Source organism: Macaca thibetana, chromosome 16 (genome assembly GCF_024542745.1).
Source record: "Macaca thibetana thibetana isolate TM-01 chromosome 16, ASM2454274v1, whole genome shotgun sequence".
Lineage (NCBI taxonomy): Eukaryota > Metazoa > Chordata > Mammalia > Primates > Cercopithecidae > Macaca > Macaca thibetana.
The window spans coordinates 26814265-26823364 of NC_065593.1; the positions used below are offsets into that span (position 1 = coordinate 26814265).

At 47.1% G+C, this 9100-nt stretch overlaps 2 protein-coding genes across 4 annotated transcripts in view; one reads left to right on the forward strand and one right to left on the reverse strand.

Moving 5' to 3' along the window:
* COPRS (coordinator of PRMT5 and differentiation stimulator) overlaps positions 1-9100 on the reverse strand; it is a 415601-nt gene that overhangs the window by 387447 nt on the left and 19054 nt on the right. The gene's annotated exons all lie outside the window — the stretch shown is intronic.
* Positions 7137-9100, forward strand: part of RNF135 (ring finger protein 135) — a 32557-nt gene continuing 30593 nt past the window's right edge. Inside the window, exon 1 of one of the 3 annotated variants that reach the window (XM_050763822.1) lies at positions 7137-8766. In XM_050763822.1, coding sequence (XP_050619779.1) covers positions 8386-8766 — 381 coding nt within the window. In that variant the 5' untranslated portion in view covers positions 7137-8385. The remainder of the gene's footprint in view (positions 8767-9100) is intronic. The other 2 variants (XM_050763821.1, XM_050763820.1) reach the window with 2 other exon arrangements.

Here is a 9100-nt window from a genome sequence, read left to right on the forward strand (position 1 = left end):
CTGATAGGTATGGAGTGGTATTTTATTATGGTTCTAATATGCATTTCCCTAGTGACTGATAATCTCGAAGACCTATTATGTGCTTATTGGCCAATCTTATATCTTCTTTGATGAAGTGACCATTCAATTCTCTAACTTTTTTTTTTCTTTTTTTGAGATCTGGTCTCACTATGTTGCCCAGGTTGGAGCACAGTGGCTATTCACAGATGTGATCATGGCACACTACATCCACAGACCCCTCGCCTCAACAGATCCTTCTGCCTCAGCCTCCTGAATAGCTGGAACTACGGGCGTGTGACACAGTGCCCTGCTTGCCTTTTTAAAAAATTGGGTGGTTTGAGTCAGGCGCAGTGGCTTATGCCTGTAATCCCAGCACTTTGGGAGGCTGAGGCGGGAGGATCATGAGGTCAGGAGATTGAGACCATCCTGGCTAACATGATGAAACACCGTCTCTACTAAGAATGCAAAAAATTAGCCGGGCGTAGTGGTGTGCGCCTGTAGTTTCAGCTACTCGGGAGGCTGAGGCAGGAGAATGGCATGAACCTGAGAGGCAGAGCTTACAGTGAGCCGAGATCGCACCACTGCACTTCAGCCTGGGTGACACAGAGAGACTCTGTCTCAAAAAAAAAAAAAAAAAAAAAAGAATTGGATGGTTTGTTTTTTCTATTGTTGAATTTTGAGAGTTCTTCATATATCCTGGATACTATGAATACAGACATGGATTTGGAAATATTTTCTCCCAGTCCATAGTTTTTCATTCTGTAACAGTGTCAGTGAAGGCTTCTTTAATCAAGGCATTAAGGTTAGGGTTTATGACTTTCTTTGTTTTTTGCTGACTTTTGTTGCTGACAAAGTTTGGCATTAGGCCGGGCGCGGTGGCTCAAGCCTGTAATCCCAGCACTTTGGGAGGCCGAGACGGGCGGATCACGAGGTCAGGAGATCGAGACCATCCTGGCTGACACAGTGAAACCCCGTCTCTACTAAAAAAATACAAAAAAAACTAGCTGGGCGAGGTGGCGGGCGCCTGTAGTCCCAGCTACTCGGGAGGCTGAGGCAGGAGAATGGCGTGAACCCGGGAGGCGGAGCTTGCAGTGAGCCAAGATCACGCCACTGCACTCCAGCCTGGGCGGCAGAACGAGACTCTGTCTCAAAAAAAAAAAAAAAAAAAAAAAAAAAAAAAAAGTTTGGCATTAATAATGGTGTGAGAAAAAAATGGGGTGAGGCCAGATGTGATGGTTCACATCTATAATCCCAGCACTTTGTAGGCCACGAAAGGAGGATCGCTTGAGGCCAGGAGTTTGAGGCCAGCCTGGACAGCATAGCATTCAAGATCGTCTCTACAAAAAAAATTGTTTTAAGTGGTGTTTCGGCTTATGTTTGGGCGTTTGAATTCATTTATTATGATGTGGCGTGGAAGAAAGAATGATGGAAGGTTAATGATCTCTTCTGTCCCTTGACAAAAAGTGCTTTGTCCCTGAAAATATTTAGTAAAAACAGAGAAAACAAACTGATAGGACATGTTAGGCTGAGTGTGGTGGTCCACGCCTGTAATCCCAGCACTTTGGAAAGTTGAGGCACAAGACCGCTTAAGCCCAAGAGGCAGAGTTTGCAGTGAGCCAAGATTGTGCCAGTGCACTCCAGCCTGGGCAACAGAGCAAGACTGTCTCAAAACAAACAAACAAACAAACAAACACATGTTAATGGCAGTGTGCCTTATTTCATCTAGCACACAAACTCAAGCGCCTCATCATTTCTTATTTTTTTTTATTTTATTTTTTTTTAGACAGAGTCTTGCTTTGTCACCCAGGTTCGAGTACAGTGGTGCAGTCTTGGCTCACTGCAACCTCCACTTCCCAGGTTCAAGCAGTTCTCCTGCCTCAGCCTCCCAAGTAGCTGGGATTACAGGTGTGTGCCACCATGCCCGGCTAATTTTTCTGTTTTTAGTAGAGATGAGGTTTCACTATGTTGGCCAGGCTGGTCTTAAACTCCTGGCCTCAGGTGATCTGTCCGCTTCAGCCTCCCAAAATGCTGGGATTACAGGTGTGAGGCATTGCCCCTGGCTCTGAATTTTTTAATCTAATTTAGCATTGGAACCTAGTGTCACAGGGATGGGTGTTAACACATGTACTTGAATAGAAAAATTTCAGGGCTAGGCATGGTGACTCAAGCCTGTAATCCCAGCCCTTTGGGAGGCCAAGGTGGGAGAATTGCTTGAGTATGGAGTTTGAGATCAGCCTGGGCAACATGGTAAAACCTGGCCTTTACAAAAAAAATACAATAACAGAGCCAGGCGCGGTGGCTCACGCCTGTAATCCCAGCACTTTGGGAGGCCGAGGCGGGCGGATCACCTGAGGTTGGGAGTTCAAGACCACGCTTACCAACATGGAGAAACCCTGTCTCTACTAAAAATACAAAATTAGCCGGGTATGGTGGCACATGCCTGTAATCCCAGCTGCTCAGGAGGCTGAGGCAGGAGACTTGCTTGAACCCAGGAGGCGGAGGTTGCGGTGAGCCAGAGATCGCACTGTTGCACTACAGCCTGGGCAACAAGAGCGAAACTCCGTCTCAAAAAAAAAACAATAACAGGGCATGGTGGCATATGCTTGTAGTCCCAGCTATTTGTGGGACTGAAGTGATGGCTTGAGCCTGGGAGCTCCAGGCTGCAGTAATCAGAGATCACACCACTGCACTCCAGCCTGGGCAACAGATACCCTGTCTCAAAAAACAAAAAAAAAAAAACCCAACAAAACAAAACAAAAAAATACATATATATACGTATACATATATGTATGTGTGTATATATATTTCAAATACATAACATAAAAACACCTTTCCAGGCCGGGCGCGGTGGCTCAAGCCTGTAATCCCAGCACTTTGGGAGGCCGAGACGGGTGGATCACGAGGTCAGGAGATTGAGACCATCCTGGCTAACACGGTGAAACCCCGTCTCTACTAAAAAATGCAAAAAACTAGCCGGGCGAGGTGGTGGGCGCCTGTAGTCCCAGCTACTCGGGAGGCTGAGGCAGGAGAATGGCGTAAACCCGGGAGGCGGAGCTTGCAGTGAGCTGAGATCCGGCCACTGCACTCCAGCGTGGGCGACAGAGCGAGACTCCGTCTCAAAAAAAAAAACAAAAAAACAAACACCTTTCCAAAAAATATTAGATTGACAATGATGTATTAAAATAAACAATATTCTAATTTTCCCAGTCCTTTCTGAGTATATCAGTAAACACAGTGTCTCTTAAGTTAAAGTGTAATTACTTTTAATTGATAGTCATTTGCTAAACCTTGGCAGTCTTTTTGGCATATTGTAAGCACCCAACGGGTTCTTCCTGCCCACTGCACAGGCAGAACAGTAAAGAAAGAGTTTAATTAACATTAAGGTGAGGTTGGCCTTGTGGGAGAAGTGGAGTTATCAGTCTCCCCAAAGGCTGGAGGTCATGGTTTTTCAGTTTGGTGGGCAGGGGACTAGGGGATGGATGCTGCTGATTGACTGGGGATGCAGTCATTAGGGATGTGGAGAATAGTCCTCATGAACTGAGTCCACCTCTGGGTGAGGCTGCAGGGCCAACTGAGTCACAAGCCACCAGTCCTGGTGATGTAAGTCTGGAAAACATCTCCAATGACCAATCTTAGATTCTACAATAGTGATGTTATCTATAGGGGCAATGGAAGAAGCCACAAATCTTGTGACTTCTGGCTACATAACTCCTGAATGTCAGGGATTATAGAAATTATGTCAACATGTCAGCAGAATTCAGGCCCCTCCCATAAACTTAATTTTGTGGCCTCTCAATAGTTTTACAAAGGTGGTTTCAGCCCCCTCAATAAGGAGAGGATTAGTTTTAGGGAGGGACTATTATCATCCTGACTTCTAAGTTAAACTGTAAACTAAATTCCTTCCACGGTTAGCATGGCCTACCCTAAGAATGAGCAAAGACAGCCAGCCTGTGAGGCTAGCAGCAAGATGGAGTCAGCCACGTTACAACACCACCCAGAAAATGAGAAAGGGAATACTTCTAATGACTTTTGTAACACAAGTGTTTCAAATTCTTGCTTTAAACAAAAAATTAAAGAAAAATCAAATCAAGTTGTCAGTTGAGAGATTATCACTATGTGACTTTTTTGCAGATATCTCAAAAAATATGAAAATGAGTGACAATTTTGTCATCTATTTTTACATGTGAACAAAGTTTCTCAGCACACTCATAAAAACATAAAGGAAATAGAATTTATTGCGAAACCTTGTCTAATTCTATCATTAAATAATGTTCATTCCCAGATAAATGCTTTTTTTTGACAGAGTCTTGCTCTGTCGCCCAGACTGGAGTGCAATGGTGCCATCTCAGCTTACTACAACCTCCATCTCCTGGGTTCCAGCCATTCTCCTGCCTCAGCCTCCGGAGTAGCTGGGACCTCAGGCCACCATGCCCAGCTAATTTTTGTATTTTTTGGTAGAGGCAGGGTTTCACCAGGTTGGCCAGGCTGGTTTCAAACTGCTGACCTCAAGTGATCCGCTCGCCTTGGCCTCTCAAAGTGTTGGGATTACAGATTTGAGCCACCGTGCCTGGGCATAAATGCATTTTTGAAAGAAACGAGCCCATCTGTCTTATTAATAGCTATCATTCCAATAAAATGTTTACTCTCTTTAAAAGTTATTTATAGCCGGGCGCGGTGGCTCAAGCCTGTAATCCCAGCACTTTGGGAGGCCGAGAGAGGCGGATCACTGGGTCAGGAGATCGAGACCATCCTGGCTAACACGGTGAAACCCCGTCTCTACTAAAAAATGCAAAAAACTAGCCGGGCGAGGTGGTGGGCGCCTGTAGTCCCAGCTACTCGGGAGGCTGAGGCAGGAGAATGGCGTAAACCCGCGAGGCGGAGCTTGCAGTGAGCTGAGATCTGGCCACTGCACTCCAGCGTGGGCGACAGAGCGAGACTCCGTCTCAAAAAAAAAAAAAAAAAAAAGTTATTTTTATAAATTGCAGCATAGTTTTCTTTTGTTTGACTGCTAATAGTAATTATATTGATAATTCAATCCAGGGGAAAAAATTTAACGAGAGGCTTTTTGTCACAGGAAGTTAAAAAGAATTAGAAGTTTAATACATATACATACTTTTGTTGCAGAGAAGTGATAAAAACACTTTCATGCATGAAATATATTGCTTTGGAATGTAATTCTGTGGAGAAAATGGAATGGAAATACAAGTTCAGAAAGATAAAAGAATGACAACATTTCTTTGTGTTTTTTTTGAGACAGAGTCTCGCCCTGTTGCCCAGGTTGGAGTGTATTGGTGCCATCTCGGCTCATGGCAACTTCCGGCTCCCGGGTTCAAACGATTCTCCTGCCTCAGCCTCCTAAATAGCTGAGATTACAGGTGCCCGCAACCATGCCCAGCTAATTTTTTTTTTTTTTTTTTTTTGTATTTTTAGAACTCCTGACCTCATGATCTACCTGCCTCGGCCTCCCAAAGTCCTGTGATTACAGGCGTGAGCCACCGCACCCGGCCAAAAATGACAAAATTTCTGATGTAGGCTGGGTGCGATGGCTCACGCCTGTAATCCTAGTACTTGGGAGGATGAGGTGCGTGGACCACCTGAGGTCAGGAGTTCGAGACAAGCCTGGCCAACATGGAGAAACCCCATCAACATGGGGAAACCCCATCTCTACTAAAAATACAAAATTAGCCGGGCATGGTGGTGAGTGCCTGTAATCCCAGCTACTCCGGAGGCTGAGGCAGGAGAATGGTTTGAACCTGTGTGGTGGAGGTTGCAGTGAGACAAGATTGCGCCACTCCACTCCACTCCAGCCTGGGCAACAAAGTGAGACTCCATCTCAAAAAAAAAAAAAAAAAAAAAAAAAAAAAAAAAAAAAAAATCTGGTGTAAAATTTGCTAATATATTTTTACTACCAGAGCTGACCACTCTGCCCCTTCCCCCTTTCTTATAACCATTACATGATTTTGCATAAAACTTTTAGGGAGTGTCCAAGAAAAAAAGTTTGAAAACTACCGGTTAACCCATTCTTTACAGGAACTTGGCTGTGAAATGGAAAAGAGGAGAGCTGGCTCCAGGGAGGCTTAGGTGAAAGGTGATTTTATTTTATGTTTTAATTTTTATTTTTTTGAGACTATGTCTAGCTCCTTCCTCAGGCTGGAGTGAAGTGGTGCGATCACAGCTAACCACAGTCTTGACCTCCTGAGCTCTCATGGCTCACTACAGCCTCCACCTCCCCAGCTCAAGCAATCCTCCCACCTCAGTCCCCTGAGTAGCTGGGACCACAGGCCTGCACCACCATGTCTGGGTAATTTTTGTATATATATATTTTTTTGTAGAGACAGGGTTTTACCATGTTGTTCAGGCAGGTCTCGAACTCCTGAGCTCAGGCAATCCACCTGCCTCAGCCTCCCAAAGTGCTGGGATTACAGGCATGAGCCACCACGCCCCACCAGTGATTTTATTTTTTAAGTTGGAAGATCTGAGCATGTTTAATTGTTTAGTATCATGCCCGTTTTACAGAAAAAAAAAGAGAGGCTCTTAGAAGCTACAATGTTACTTCAATGCGGAGACTCTGGAACAAGATCCAGGTCAGGACAGGCTAGGTTATGCTGCAGCAGCACACGCCCATTAAATCTCAGTAACCTGAATACATCCTAGTTTTCTTCTCCCCTTACTATGTATCCTAGGGTGCGTCCGCAAGGAGTCTGCTCATCTTAGCCAATCAGTGACCCGGGTCACTGGATGATGGTTTCATCTCCATAGTTGGGGCAGCTGGCAGAAAGCGATACAATGGCTGGCTCAGTCGCCTTTAAAGCTGGTGGGAAGTAACACGTTATTACCTCTGTGTGTTTCAAGTGGGTCAGGGAAGTGCCAGTCCTACCATGTCCCCAGAAAGGGAAAGCACTGGAATCGTTGATGAGCAGTGCTGCCTACTCCATGACACTTCCGGTATTGAAAATAACCACAAACACTTCTTCTATTTTTTTTTCTTTCTTTCTTTTTTTTTTTTTTTTTTTTTGTGAGACAGAGTCTCCCTATGTCGCCCAGGCTGGGGATGCAGTGGCGCAATCTTGGCTTACTGAAACCTCTGCCTCCCAGGTTCAAGTGATTATCCTGCCTCAGCCTCCCGAGTAGCTGGGATTACAGGCATGCGCCACGACGCCTGGCTTGCTTTCTTTCTGTTTTTTCTGTGTGTTTTTTTTTTTTTTTTTTTTTTTTTTTTTTTTTTTGTATTTTTAGTAGAGATGGGGGTTCACCATGTTGGCCAGGCTGGTCTTGAACTCCTGACCTCAAGTGATCCAAAGGTCAGCTACAAACTTGTATTATCTGATACCTACTTTGAGCCCAGGCGAGAAAGGAAGGATAAAGTAAAGCATGAGACATTGTTAGTTCATTTCAACAGATGGGGAATTGTGGGTTTTAGTCTCTGACGCTTCATTGTTACCATGAGAGCCTGGAAATTTTTTTTTTTTTTTTTTTTTTTAACCTCTTTAGGTCATCCGGGAGGACGTGGTGCTCTTTTAGCTCTAACATTTTCTGGTTGCAATGCGCTTAGGACTGGGATGCGAAGTGAATGAGTTGGGAGAGAACGCAAGCCCCACAAGTGCCAGGCGTGCCATATCAGGAAAACACTTTCTAGTATTTTGTCCGCGTGTCTATTGGGGAATGCTCTTACATCCCGCAGAGGGCAGTAAGGACACAGCGCGCATTATAACCGCGAGTTTAAAAGTCCAGGGGTCGCTCCCTCAACCTTGAATGCACGTCAGAATCACCTGAGGGAGGTTTTATAAAATATCCGTGCTCCACCCAAGACAATGAAATCAGACTCCCTGCGAGCGGGGCCCGAACATCAACATTTTTGAAGACGCTCCCTGTGGCTGTGCATCGGTGATCTTTAATCCCCTGCTACTTGTTAGAGGAGCTGAATGACGCCTCGTGGGCTCATTCTCATAAATGAGCTCCTAAATGCAGTCCTCTCCTCCCAAGAGTTGTCGGTGTTGCATCTTTTTGTTGTTTATTTATTTATTTATTAGCCAACGTTAGAAGACGTCCAACGGTGCTGCATCTTAATGGGGGGACATCCAGCTAAAGGGAATCTTGGAGACATCCGCGGGTTCCTAGTGGCTCGCGGCAAGTTGGTTTCCCAGGGCAAGAGGCCGCCACTTAAGATCAGCTCTGCCTTTCGAGCTGGGCAGTGGAGGCTCTAAGTCCGCTTTCAGCAGGACTGGAGGAAGGAGACTGGGTGGCCCCAAGGAAGGAGGGGAAAAGGCTGCTGAGAAGAGGAGGAGGGAAAGGGGAAGAGGCAGGGCGAGGGAGGAGCCTGAGGAGACGCGGTCGCGGGCGGACTCGGCTCAACCCTGACATCTGCGCCCCGGCCGCCTGGTCGCCATGGCGGGCTTGGGCAAGGGCCCGGGCTCCGCCATCCCCGTATGGCTAGCCGAGGACGACCTGGGCTGCATCATCTGCCAGGAGCTGCTGGACTGGCCCGCCACGCTGCCCTGCGGCCACAGCTTCTGCCGCCACTGCCTGGAGGGCCTGTGGGGCGCGCGCGGCGCCGGGCGCCGCTGGGCCTGCCCCACCTGCCGGGAGGGCGCCGCGCAGCAGCCTCGGCTGCGGAAGAACACGCTACTGCAGGACCTGGCCGACAAGTACCGCCGCGCCGCACGCGAGCTGGAGGCGGGCTCGGACTCTGCCGCTTGCCCCGGCCCCGGCTCCAGTCCCGGCTCCAGCCTGACCCCCAGGCCCCGGCGCCGCCCGGCACTGCCGCGGGTAGGGAGGCCGGTCCCGCAGCTCCCCTCGCGCCCCCCGGCTGCCCGCAGCCTCTCCTCTTCCCCTGTGGCTCGAATCCCTTTCCCCAGCCGTTCTACTTTTACGTTCCTTTTCTCAGTCTAAAAGTCGACTCCCGCTTTTGGGAGGAACTTTGGAAAGTTCATAAAAGTATGAAGAAGCGGGAAAAAAACAAATTCCCCATCTCCCGAAAGCCTGTCAACCCAGCTGCTACACGCCTTGGCATATTTCAACTTCTTCCCAATTGATCTTCGGTCTCTTTCTCTGACAGTTGTAAAATTGTGGTAAGATGTATATAACATTAAAACTTGTAATT